The sequence below is a fragment of the Eutrigla gurnardus genome (genome assembly GCF_963514095.1).
Source record: "Eutrigla gurnardus genome assembly, chromosome: 6".
In the NCBI taxonomy this organism is placed as follows: domain Eukaryota; kingdom Metazoa; phylum Chordata; class Actinopteri; order Perciformes; family Triglidae; genus Eutrigla; species Eutrigla gurnardus.
Window position 1 is genome coordinate 7,475,650 of NC_139920.1, and position 14,552 is coordinate 7,490,201.

The 14,552-nt window shown below is 43.0% G+C and overlaps 1 protein-coding gene across 3 annotated transcripts in view; it reads right to left on the reverse strand.

Moving 5' to 3' along the window:
* Positions 1–14,552, reverse strand: part of pbx1b (pre-B-cell leukemia homeobox 1b) — a 63,431-nt gene that overhangs the window by 11,652 nt on the left and 37,227 nt on the right. For all 3 annotated transcript variants that reach the window (XM_084010922.1, XM_084010921.1, XM_084010920.1), the window contains exons 3-4: positions 4,366–4,610; positions 2,443–2,633 (exon numbers count right to left, since the gene is read on the reverse strand). In XM_084010922.1, the coding sequence (XP_083867048.1) occupies positions 2,443–2,633; positions 4,366–4,610 (436 nt within the window). The remainder of the gene's footprint in view (positions 1–2,442; positions 2,634–4,365; positions 4,611–14,552) is intronic.

Sequence of the window (14,552 nt, forward strand, 5' to 3'; positions counted from 1 at the left end):
CGCCATCGCGTAGCGGTCGGATTCTCTTTGCACGATGGATGTATTTTCCTCATGAATTCTCCTCCACATCGTCCACTAGCCTGTTTTTGTTATTAGTGCTGCTAGCGTGCAACATGTTAGCTTGATAGTATACAGGTCTAATAAATAAGGCGGTCTCTTCAGGTTTCACTGGTCTTACTTGCTTTGAGAAAAACTCACACTAGAAACATTCAGTGAAGCTGCAGACGCTTGTCAAGACTCAAGAGAACACTTTGTGTTCCACTTCAACTCTAAAAAGAGTTAGAGTAGCAATAATGGCACATAGACGGCCGTTAAAATCTACTCTAATCAGTTGTTGGAAAAAAAATACATTAGCTTATATATATATATATATATATATATATAGTAAAGATAAGATAAATTATTAAAACAGCTCATGTCATGGGGGTCAAACCATAAAACTGAATGGAATGTATTGGGATTACAGAGTACTGAAAGGCCTCACATGTCTGGGCAGATCCAAATGTAATAAAAAACTGTTTTGATTCAGAAAGGTTTTGTATATTTTACATCCATGTGTGGTTTATGAAAATTTAGCATCTTTTGCTGAACGAAACAATGGGTTTGTAACGTAAATTTAATGTGCATTAACAATGTGTATATATTTTCCTTCCTCCTCTTTTTTGGCCTCTTACAAGCTGTAAATGCAACATTGACATAAGAAGTTGTTGTGGCGAACATGTTTGCACACGGTTGTTTGTTCACACATCTGGCAGACAACAACATTTGAGCACAACATTAGCTCCACCGACTCCTGAGGGGAAGATTCGGCTCTCGAGCTGCCAAATGTTCTGCCTGTGTGCGTCAGCTGGTCGCTAAGTCTGCTGTTTGTTTCTGGGCAGGTTGTGTACATCGGGTTTATCTCAGCGTCTTTGTTGCTCCTGAAAACGGATGCCTGCTGTGTCTGACATAAGATGTTATCACGCAGCGCTATTAAAACGCTCACAATTTCAAATATCGGGATAATACCAAATATCTTCAAGTGTGACTTGAAAAGGCTTTCTAGCTCGCTGTGGAGAAGAAATATATATTTATTCTTTATGCAGGGAAGACTGATCTCATTGAAGATTATTTGATTGTTTTCTCTCGCCGGAGAGGCAACATTTATTTTTTTATGATACCAGTATGTTTAAGTGCCATTTTAAGAGTTTTAAGCATAGTTTGATAAATATCAGGATAATATCGTGAATCGCAATTATTTTGGCAGGAAAATCGCTACGTGAAATTTTCATATCGTCAATCTTGATGAGACTGAACCAAAACAGTAAAGTTGCGGCCTTTAAAACCACAACAGTGCTGAAAAATGCCCCCCAAAATAATTCAGTCATTTGAATCCCTCATCCCCATCCCTCTGACCCCTTTTACATCATGCGTAGTAATTTGTTCCAAACATATTAATAAGTGCAGCTTTAAAGCAAGTATCAAAACGTGTTTTTAACTTCAAAGATATAAGCACACAGATATTCCATGTCAAATCTTAATATGCAAGCAGAAACAAGGCTGCGTTGATCAAACATGAAATATGAACACACAAAGCCTCCATATGTAAATGAACCCTGAAAGCCCCCTCACAGCAACACCTTAAAGCGGGGAGATGTCGTACGCTGATGCCCACGAGGCGACTGACCCTCTATCTCCTGCACCTATCAGGTCACGTCTGCATGTGCCACATCTAAAGAGGGCTTTGCATAAGCTGCGAGGGGGAACCCTGTAAAATCTCCATGCATGTATCCACCGGTGAGGAGATTTGTGCTAAAATCTCTGTCCCGCACTCCAAAGCCTGCTTGAGAATATGCAAATGAGCACAGCGTGAGCTCCAGCAGCCAGTAGATTAATCAGCGGCGCCGAGCGCGGCAGTGCCTCTCCACCAGTGAAAGCTTCCCTCTTCCTCTCCCTTCCCCTCTGCACCACCACAATCATTTGCAAGAGAATAGATGGGGAGCTTTGTAAGGGAGCGCATGCCTCATTTAAATGTTATGCCTCCAACTCAGACTTTGAGTGACATTTATCCTTAGAGAAATATATGCAAATCCAAAGCACGCATCAAAAGGAACAAGCGATTACATTAAAAAAGGGAAATAGTTAGCGTTATGGAGCAGGAAGGGAACTCTTATTGGCCAGTGTTGCTGGGTATGCTGGTCCAAATGGCATCCGTGGATGCAAACCAGTACGGTATGTGTGGCAAGCAGCGAAACAGCATGTGTTACAGCATGTTTATAGCATCGCAGGCCTCCCACATCAGCCATTCATATGGATATGAGGCCGAGAGGAGAAGCACATGATGATTTGCAATGTTGTTAAACTGGGAGGCTACTTGCAGCACAGGGTATGTATGGAAATGTGTACGCAAGCGCACCGTATACAGCGCCGCACGCCCACACACACACACACACACGCACACACCTGGCATCGAGGAAGCGGGAGCGCAGGATCATGACGGCCTCGCAGGTGCTCTGCTTGAGCTGCATCTGGATGGAGCTGAACTTGCGGTGGATGATGTTCACCATGCGCTCGATCTCTTTGGGCGAAATCGGCCGCGTGCGTGACTGCTCCCGCAACAGGTTCATCACGTGGGTGGTGAACTCGTTACATGCCTGTAATGAGGACACACACACACACACACACACACACACACACACACAGAGGAATACAAAAGCTTTTTAAAAACCAACAACATACAAATACACTTGTCCTGAGGCTAATAAAACTAAGGATAAGACTTTCATGTCAATGTGGCAGTATCGAATTGCAAAAGCACACACACACACACACACACACACACACACACACACACGCCATACAATGCCATACAGTATTTAAAAGTCAGAGATGAAAAAAAAAAGAAAAAAAGATCTAGCTCTTTGCTTAGTGCAGTTCTGGGGTAAGCTTTCTCACAGAGCCGAGGGGGAATATAAGCGCTGATGTATTTCATATTTAACAGAAGTGGTGATGGCAGTGTGTTGAGAGGAACCAATGACAGCTGTTCCCTTCTCAGACACACACTTTCACAGCGTAGCCACCCTGAGAGACGAACATGCCACGACGTTTCATTCATCCCCCCCTCACCACCACCACCAGCCCCCCGTGTGACACCAGGCGTGAATCTGCCACGATATTACACTTCGAGGCTGCGTCTCTTACTGTCTCCTCTTCTTTATTTCCTCTCCTCCTGTCGATCTCTCTCTGGATTTAGCCGTGTCAGGCTTTGTCTGTGTCTGTCTATCTGCATGTTCATCTGTCTTACTCACATTCATGTGAAAGGGATGCTATTGTCATGAATGCATCGGTTATCAAGGCAATGAGAAGAAATCCCCCCGCCAACAGACATTCACGACTATAGTCGGAGTGCACACAGAGGCACGCCACATATTGAATATTGCCGGACTATTCTGGGCTGAGAACACATTGTGAAGTGAATTCCTCCTGAGAGCGTTGGATACTGAATCTACAAAGGTTGCCACCCGATTGAAGGATTGAAGGATCAGAAAAAAAAAATGTGTTATCTGTGACACAATACAAATATTAGTTTCTTTTAAAAAATATAAAGTGATACCAACTTGTTTTCATACCATGTTAAGAGTTTTAAGGATATTTTGACCACGATGATATCGTAAATCGCAATTATTTTGGGCATTATAATTTTCCCATGCCTAGATGCTGTGAAATCCACTGATGTATTAAAAGGGAAGTCTACAATTTGTAATTACGTTCTATTGTATTTTTTTCCCTCACACCTGATGCTTATAGGTGAAGAGCACCACGTGGACACGTGTATGTTGTTTTACATGTTTCTGACTTCCTGTTGGAATCGGTAAGACAAATGTCCACTGACAATCAGATGATGTTGTTTGTAATGTAGTAAGGAAGAAACCTGTGAGTTTATCATTGGGGCTCTGGAGGAGCGTCGTCAACAATAGTAACCATTGACCCAAGTAGTGCTGAAACTATTTGCCGATTAATCAAGAAAAAAGGAAATATTTGAAATGGTAAATGGGCCTGCATTTCTAAAGGGCTTTCTAGTCACACTGATGGCAGGTGCTGCGGTGTAAGGCGCCGCCTGGCCATCAGGATCTAACTCATTCACACAAAACATTCACACACCGATGGCACAGGCTTTTTGGGCAATTTGGGGTTCAGTATTTTGCCCGAGGACACTTTGGTTTGCGGAAATGTTGGAGTACTTTTGTTGTTGTTACTATTTATTGTGAGAAGGGCATGAATGCTCTAATTGGAGAAAAAGTAATGTGTTACAGCTTTCTCTTGTACTTGTAAGTGCTTGATAAATATAACTAAATAATAATACAGTGTTTTCAGTAGATCTCTCACCTGTTCGTACTTCTCCAGCTCTGTGTGGTAGATCTGTCTGATCTGGGTCAGCTTGGCCCTGTAGTCGGAGTGCTCTGCGGAGTTGTCCGCCCCCGCTCCTCCCGAGGCCGCCGCTGCAGCCGCCGCCGCCGCCGAGCCACCGCCTTTCTCCGGACCGGACACGCCCTCTGCCAGCAGCATGTTGTCCAGGCGCATGAGCTGGGGATCCGGGGGCTCCTCCTCCTGGGCGCCGCGGATACTCAGCACTGCAATGACAGGGGAAGGTCAGAGGTCAGCTGCAAAGGTCACACCTACGGTGGCGTGATGCCCCGTAACAAGCTGTCAGCTGGAGAGGCTGAGTCCACGGCTGACACGGCTGAGCTGCAGATCCACCGGCTCAGTGTGTTGTAGCAGAGAAACACCAGCAGACAATAACGGAGGTGGATAAGCAACACTGCAGAGACTACAACGCATCCTTTTTTTATTCTCACATTAAAAAGGAAAAAAAATGAGTCTCCATGACTTCCTCCAGAAATGCAGCGTGACAACATTTAAAAAATGCAACAACCAAGGAGCTGTGTGAGTGTTGTGTGACTGTATCTCTGCTGTAGATGTGATCGGGAGGCTGATGATGATGAATGGGAACAGGTTTGTTTTCTTCACTTCTTGCCCAACGCTTCTTTCTTTCTGTAAATATATCTTTAATGCCCTTTCCATGGCAACGCTTTCGGGTCTCCATGAGGGCTCTGGCCTCCCATTCAATAAGCCAGACTTTTGATTCTCTAAAATAGGAAGTTCAGTCATTCGCCCTCCCATATAAACCGGATGGCTGATTTATTTAGAGGTGGATCAAATCAATTATTTGATCCACAGAAAAATAACTGTTTTGAGAATTTCAAAAGTCAGATTAAAGTCATTTTTCAGGCAGAAATGCCAAATACTTTTATGAGGATTTGCTGCTTTCATCTGATTGATATCATTGTAAAATCTTTGTGTTTTGTACAAAGCCAGATATTTGACTTATTGCCTTTGGCTTTAGGACATTTTATACACCAAGCTGATTAATCAGGAAATGCATAATGCCAAGTACAATAATCAGGAGTTGCAGCCCTAGATGTGATGAGTTACTGAATTTAGGGATGACTAGAGAGAACATGTTTTATTTGTTCGGGAATTCTTTCTTTCATCTCTACTAGTGCTATTGGATCACTCCCATAATCCATTTATTTTAAATGTCCCTTATTTCCATTGCCTTTATAATTATTACTTTTGTCATTACATTTATCATTTTTATTATCTATAATTTATGGGCCTCTTCTAGCTGCCAGAGTGGTGGTTATTTGTTTGGATGTAGTATATTGTTTGGAAATTTGGAAAGTAAATTTAAAAATAGTAATGAAATTAAACCTTGTTTAAACCTTTAATCTCATTATTAGAAAAGTGGACATATTGTGCAGTATACTCGTTACTTTGTGTGTAGATCGGGTACATAGTGAAACAAGACAAGCTGGAAACAAACAGCACAAGTGTGATTAATATGAATTGACCTGATGTGATCCGATGAAGCAAACTGTTCCTTATCCTCATAATCGGTGCAATCTTGAGATTCTTCAACAATAGTCTGGATGATACCTCTGCCTACCACTAGAGGTCTCCCTTGCCATTCTTTAAAAGATTCAAGTCCCACCTTCCATTTTCTGAGGTGAAAACCCTCCCAGCCTCTGACTCTTCCTCCTCCATCTGAGAACCATCCATTTCAATATAAAACACCTTCTCCTGTGTGGACTGTGCTGCTGCTGCTGCTGCTGCGTTTCCAAATTGATCCCAGAGTGGACATCGAAAGTGCTGCGACGGCGGCCGCCACAATGCCTCGGCCACGGCGCCAACCCGAACTGTGACTCTGTGACTCGGCGGCCGGCATGTGTCGATAGCCATTTAAAACGTTACCGTTTGTCATTTGTCTTGTTGTCACTGAATGAGAACGGACAGGCAGGGAGCACTTCATTAATTCAGAGACAATGGGAGCGCTTGGTGCATTAACCCCAGACTGCTGTCCGGGTTGGTAGGCCTGGACGGGGGGTCACTGGGATGAGAATGAGGCCTGCTGTACTAGCTGAGGAAGAGGAGGGGGGCTCCCCCTTTTGCCTTTAAGTGGGCTGGAAATGCAAATATGGCAACTGTTGGCGAGTGGAAGAGGTCAGGGGGTCAGGCCACAGGCTCAGCGGGAGGTAGATTGAGTGTGGGAGGAGTGTTGGAGGAGGAGGGTGGATCATGTGTGTGTCAGTGTGTGTGTGTGTGTGTGTGTGTGTGTGGGGAGGGGGGGGGGGGGTCTCTTGGGATGATAGGACTGTACAAACATCCTGTCTCATTACCCAGACTCCTTCATCACTCCTGTAATGTATGGACGAGCTTGGAGGGGAAAATCTCGGATGGCTTCACACCAGCCTCACCTTCGCATCGCCACGACTGCAAGCCGCGTTATGACCCGATCAGACCTGCTCCATCAGAAACTTGAAACTCGCCTGTCCACTTTAGTTAACGTACATCAGCAGAGCCCCCCCCCCCCCCCCCCCCCCCCACTGCTCCCCAGCTCCCGAACACTCACCAATATGGAGAGGCAGTTTTTCTCTATAGTTACCACCTCATAAATACCAGACTAAAGTGGGTGTTAAAATGAGAGCACACCACAATATCCCATGAAGCAAAATGAGCTGCACTTTCTGGAAGTCATTTTCAGTAGGAAAAACAACTCCTAGCAGTACATACTTATAGGAGAAGAAAGGACACACAATAACAAACCACATTTAGTCTTCCAGGCTGGATTAAACAGGAGCTTGCTTATTTTCAAATTTTGATCTCTAAATCTGGCCTCGCCATGCAACTAAGTATAATGGTAGATGGGGAAAAAATTAATACACAAAGTAAAAAGCCCAATTTAAAGAGTACCAGTGCTTGAATGTAAGGGCCCCCTCTCTTGTCAGATGTTTCTACCGGGGGGGAAAAAACCAAGGCCAGATTTCTTCCCGAACTCATAAAACGTCTAGACTGTCAAATGAAAATGGAACACAAAAATTCCCTGTGTCCAAAAAAACCCCTCTCGATTCACGTCTGCCAAGTTCCAACTTAACATTCATGAAGTGTTTATTTTACTTGGCTGGAAGCACCTCCAACATCAGTCTTATAGGAGCGGCTGTTGCAGAAGAAGGTCATTTCTGAGGAGATCTCTCAGAAAGCGAAGAGAAAAAAAATAAAATACACTCGTTGGCTGAATTATTTTAGAAAGATGGAATAAGAAAGGTCATGGAAAGCAAACGACTACATTCAACAGGGCTGGCTATATTCAAAGGCGAGCGTTACGCTCCAAATAAATAGGTTTTAAACTGACAATTAACACAAACGCCGACGTGATCCCCAGACCTCGCTTGTTGACACGTGTACACCGGCGCTAATCAGCCGCGTATCACATCCTCTCCTCACATGCAGCCCAGATCCCAGCTCCAGTCTCGCTGCTGATCCAGCTGTCTTGGAGAGCATCTGTCAGGAGACCCAGGAAGGAACAATGCATTACGCCATGTTGGCTGTGTACTGTCATCCCTCATTGACAGCACATTGTCACACTTACACAGCGTCGTCTGAGCTGGGAACAAGCTAAGTAGCTGCCGCCTATAATATCGGCTCTTCCTGCCGCCTCTTATCGCGCAATCTGATGGGAACCCGCTCCGAGTGTGGTTAATGTGGAATCCGTGGCAAAGGATGCGACGGCGTTCGTTAAAAAAAAAAAAAAGCGATTAATCAGTTTGATCCTCTGTAACGACGACAGACATAATGGTAACAATCTCTCGTCTTGCGACGGGACGTTTGCCTACGTGGAGAAAACCTGCAGCGATGGAAGCGAATGATGATTTATTTATTCCACCCTGAACCTAAAGCACATAATTAAAACCATGGAGGGATTATCTCAAACAAATAAAATTAATAAAGAAAAGCGAGGGATAATGTGCTTCCATAAAATTGGCTTTGCTGTGGGTCATAATTACACGACTCAGTGAGGGCCACTTTATTGGCTAATGGCAGCCTAATTGATTCATCCTAATGTTTTCCGAGCCTTGGGTCTGCTGGGCACTCCCTGTCCAATAGTGCCGGTGAACTTACTTACCCACCCGCAGACAAACACTGAAGGTTCTCCCAGGGATAAACAATTATCTGTGTGTATGTGTGTCTCTGTGAATTGGACTCCCCCTCCCCCCCTCAGTGAACACACATTTTCTGTATGTCTCTAATGGATGCCATTTCCCTGTTGGAGGCGTTTCAAAGATGGCTTGTTGTCAGACGATGCCTTATTCCTCCCTCCTGTTGTTGACAAGCAATTCTCACAAGGAGGCATGCGCCGGGCTTTATTGCTCCACTTTGCGAATGGAAAAAAATGTGGGCTTCTTACACAGGTTTTGGTTGCTTGACAAAATCGCTAATCAAGTACAGAATGTAGGATTGTGGCGTTGGAGGGAATCCAGCGTTTTAAATGCATCGCTGCGAGGATGGACTGGGTCAGGGTGGGTGAGCACTGGTCAGCGTTTTTACGGCTCGGCGTGTAACGCAGCGAGACAGTATGTCACCGACTGAAAAGACGAGAAAAGTAAGCTGGAATGGCAGAACATGACATTTATTTCACCCCGCAAACATCTGGCCTTTTACAAATCAAATCGATATTAAATAGAAGCCTTTTGGCTTTTGGAGAGGTGGATGTCTGGTTGTTTCTCTGGGAGTATTTATTATATTTATAAAAAGCTTCTGGTCTTTGAGGGAAAGCTGGGAATATCATGGTTGGAGATGATTTAGGTCCCTATTTGGGCGACATGAATCACGTGTTTGATGTGTACCATATATTAGTCATTCGAGTAGACTCACAGCCTCATATGAAGATGGGTGCCGGTATTAAAATATTAATTGAACTACTCGCAACAGAGATGCATCACTTCAGAGCAGCTCTGAATTTCGTGGTCTTAATTGAACAAAGACCAGAGAATAAACTCCGTCGTCTCTCTGAAGGGGAATGAACCGTGGCCAAATAAAAGTAGGCTGGCAGCCTGTGGCTAGCATCATAACTAGCCTCTGTGGAAAATCCTCATCACTGGGGGAAGGACACAGGTCTGTTACAGATTGTCACATCATCTCACCGCACATGACAGAAGTTCACGGGAGAAATATTAAAATTGACAGCAAATACAAGAAAGATCCAGGTCTAAAAATATGCTCTTGAGTCAGTGACAATATTTGGGATCGAATCAAAAGCTTGTCAGGGGATTAAGATTTCTTCCAGGACACTGCTTGCATCTTCAAAATGATTCAGTTTTTTTCCGTGGCATAACAATATCAGACTCAAAGAGTTGCAGCACACCATGCTCTGCAGTCCAGATATCTTATCCTATCAGATTAACGGAGGCAAATGGCAGGCTGTCAAAAACCATTACCATATGTAATCCCCTTCTAGATTTCGAAGGCATGTCGACAGGGACTGTTGGCATGGCAGCCTGTCGGGCGATCGGGTGATTGGGGGAAAGCCTGATGTTTAATTAATGACGTTGGGCTGTTCTGTCACAGTTAGCGAGATGGACGGCCAAACATAAAGGCCTCTGACAGAGATTGGGAGCCTCGGTTCAAACTGGCAGACACCTTTGGAGGCCCTCCGCTTTGCACCCAGACGCTGAAATGTGATCCGCTGTGTTACATCACAGGTGGCAGCGCGGGGAGAGTCGGCCAAAAGTGACACGCGATGCCGGTCAGGTGACAGCATGTCCAGGCAGATCAACAACGCCCGGCTTGACATTTCCAAGAGCACTTTGAGTAGAAAGGCAAAAGGGCACGAGACTTTAAAGTGACAAGCTGTGATGTTTTCATATCAGTTTTTCTGTTGTGTTGCCGAGCAATCAGTTCATACACAGCTTATTAAAACGTCGTCAAGAAATAAACTATTACTAAACTCCTTCAGCACAGGAAGCATCTCTCCCTGTATGCTTTCTGTGTTTTTTCAGCAGCAGCAAAAGTGTATGTGTGTGTGTGTGTGTGGCGGGGGGGGGGGGGGGGGGGTCATTAACATTAGCAGCACCCACCATCATGGTGGCTAGAAACAAGGACATTAGGCTAGTACCCAACAGGCCTGTCACTTTTTATTTGAAATTCAAACAACCGTTCAAACATGGGGAGAAAATGTAATATTCATGCTCTGTTTGACTTCAAACTTCACAGTGTAGCCTACAGGCTAGGCTATTGTTATTGTATTTGCTAATGCACAATGGTGAACACTAGCCAGGCGTGCTGAACGGATGATCACAACATCACAAACGTGATGTGAGGAAACATTATGGATTCCACAACATAGATGGGGACAAGAAACAGCGGCTAATGGGGAGGCTGTCGGCTAACAGCAACGTTAGCTAGCTCATGGCTAGCAAATGAATGGAGCCAACATCCTTTAGGGTGTAGGTTTATTACTTTTAGTTGGAATTTGTTCAGACAAAATTAAATACAATCTTTCTTCAAATGAGAAAGTGGCACGTACACACACTGTACAAACAGACAGCATTAATCAGGCAATAGCCATGTTTGCTCATATTACTTTATATTCATCATATCAAAAATATTTACAATATTGAAACATTGTCTGCCATATTACCAGTTTTTAAATGATCGAATATAATTTCATAACTAGAAGGGCACTTAAGACAATGCAGACGTACGCCAAGGCCAAATGCCACATCACAATATCATTAATATAACCGCCCCGTAATCCTGCTGACAAACAAATCCTTGTTGGAGATGATATTACGGCAGATTTACCAGACAAGGACAGACGTGGGGCAGGAGAACATTACATGTCACGATTATTCCAGCCAAAATAACAGCTTTACAGATATTATCCCCATAATCATCAAGATATGCTTAAAATGCAAAATGGCATCACACTAGACTGGAATCTCTTTACATTACATTTAGTTAAGAACAACAAACTTGTGACCATATTTGTGATTATGCTGATAATAAAAATTCAACATGATCAGATTGTCAGTGTTATTGTCCTCTCATCCCTAGACAAATATCTTTTTTTTTTTAAATATAAACAAATGTGTAGAAAGCGTTATGCAAGCTTTGGAATATGCAAACAAACATAAAATGGTAAAATATGCAGTGCAGTATCAAGTGCATATCCTAGCTGTGTAAAATCTTGCTTATTGGTTTTATGGCTTCATGCACATTAAAAACAATTTCACAAAATATTTAAAATCATGGAGTATTACATTTCGGAGTGATCGAATATATAAGATCAGCACACGATTGAAATAAATGCTAACAGCAGGGAGTCACACCTTTTACCAAACAGTTATGATGTAACCTCACTTCCAATAAACCGTCCATCCTGACAAACAGTCCGGTGGGTCTGATGAAAGCCAAACGCTCTTGCATAATTAACCCTTTCTGGTCAGGCTGCGGTTGGCCTGTCTGCTTGAATTTACAGTGACAGCCCTGGCCCTATTTGTTTGCATTGGTGCTTCAGTGGGCACACTTCATTGTGGCTTCAGCAGTTAATAAATCACAGTAGAAGCCCCCTCTCTCGACGCCAGCCTGTGCTACGGTGGTCCTGTCACAAGGCAGGCACCAGCGCCGAAGCGACAGCTACATGCTAATTCAACATCGGCATAATTCATTATACAGTCGCAAGTGTACTGGAATGGAAAGAGAACCAACATACACCAGGAGGAAGACGACAGGCATCAAACTGTTAAATCCTGCTCCCCTTAAGTCCCCTCTGTTTGCCTTTGTAAGACTCGAGCATTTAAACTCCTGCCAGCAATATAAAATTATACATTACTTATTAGATATGCACAGAAAGAGCTTCGGAATGTGTAAAGAATACCATTATTTTTTAATGCTTTTGCTTTCAAAGTGTAGACACAGAGTCGTGTAATTCATTTAGGGGAAAAAGGTTAACTGACAAAATCAAAGAGGTTAATGGACAATGAAGACAATTAAGAAGCGACTAGGCTCCTGAGCAGTGTTGTTAAAAAGCCTTTTTTATGAAATATGGTAATCTATACAGCCACTTCCTTTAAGTCATGCAAAAGCCAATGTAAAATGACATATCAAAAGGTAGAACGGGAGCTATTGCACTAAAGGGGAAATTAACAAAAAGATAAGAGTCAATTAAACCGATAAGGCCTTGTGCTCTTCAGAGGGTGAAAACCGAGGGGAGTGGAGCTGACAGCCTTCACATTAAAGCGCTGCGCTGCCATCTCAGCCTGTATGTGGCCCCTCCGCTTTCTAACCAGCAGTTCAGAGGAGGAAGAGGAGCACAGTCGCTGCTAAGGAATACTTAGCAGACACACTGTCATCTGCAGATACTGCTAATGAAGATGATTAGAATTAGGACAATTAAGGCCTCAGGCCCACTCGTAATGTCCACATAGTCTTTTGGTACAATGGGCATCTATGAAACTTTATTCCAGAGAAGAATGGTACGCTTGATGTACGTTCAGGATGATGCCTTGTTTGGTTAATGTCTACGAAGTCACGAAGAGTGCAAACTATTTTTCAAAAATAATATTTCAATATTCCTGCACAAGACTTTTGGCAAGCAGCCCTTTAAAATCAATACTTCGCCTTCACGCGATCTCTCATCACAGCTTGCATCTGCCCGACGACCTGTGAGAAGGTTGACTGAAGGTGATTTTCTTTTCTCTAATTTCTAGAGGAAAAGTATCCAGTAGCTCGCAAGAAAAACTGAGATTGTAAAAAAAAAAAAGTATGTTTGTTCTTGTACTTAACTTTGTAAACTAAAGTTAAGTACATAGCGTCAAACGCAACGTTAAAACAACTCAACCCTTCAATTTTCTTTTTACACGGACACAAACAGCTGTCTCCTGGGTGAAAGTCCTGTGTTGGTTTGACCGGCCATCCACCCTGACCTCCTCTCTACACTGTCTTATGACTTGAAACACATTTGTAACAAAACACACAAAAAAAACATATCTTGGGAGAAAATATATGTGCAATTGACCAATTGACCTTTTATTGTATGGGAATGCAATTGATGAAGACCATAAGATATTCTGTTATTATCTTGTGATGATCGATCAAATCATCGATTTTTCTGGGGGTGGGGATATAAACAGTGTAATCCTTATTATAATACTAATATATAATTATAATAATATTAATAAATAAAAATAAGTATATTATATTATAGTGTTGTTATTATTATTATTATTATTATTATTATTATTATTATTATTATTAATAATAATAATAATAATAATAATAATAATAATAATAATAATAAAACAAACTGAAAATTGGATAAATGTCATCCAGTCTGGCTGAGCTTTGGCATCCAACTAAATTATGGATGAATCTGCCATGTTGTAGACATGTCTGTTGAAGGACCAAGTAGCATCTGTCAATGTCAAATTACTATGATATGATGCAATACCAGCAGCAAAAGTTTGACTGGTCATAACTTTTTCTGGTACACTGCTCTGCTCTGTGACAGCCCCTCTGCTCCGGCTACAGGCGATGCTCATTGGAATACAAAGGAGAAGCTCTGTTGTTTTCTGCATAGCTTGTGTCCATGTTGCTGTCTTCCTCCAGTCTTCGACTGTATATTCATACACAAACACTCCAGAGTCTACTGTACCACTAGGGGTTATGGAGATTCTCTCCAACACAACCAATCCTCTGTTCATGGAATCATTAAGAATGTGATGCAGTTCATTATAATACAATGTGTGTAATTTGGTACCTGTGGTCAGGCTCCACTTTGTGATTCTGAATTTTAGGAGTTGTTCACCAAATTGACACATTTTGACAATATCCAAACCCCAAACTGAAGTTTGACAATCAAGCGAGAGGTTCTTGTTATTATATGTGACAAAACGCAGAACGATGAAGTAAAAACCAGCTCATCTCACATCCATTCTGGGTTTGAGTTCATGCTGCTGTGCAACCTCTCAGCCCACACATAGGATGGGTAGCAGTTAAAGAGCATCCACCCGAGTGTCCTGGTGCGTCCCAGGAGAGAGAGAGCGAGCGTCCAGCAGCGTGCACCAGACTGGGGCCATCCAGGCCCCCGGGCACTGTGTTGACTGGGCCTGCCATGTCATTAACAGTCGCCTTGATCCGCTCTACCTTATTAAAGCCATTCCTTCAGGAGAGCAGAC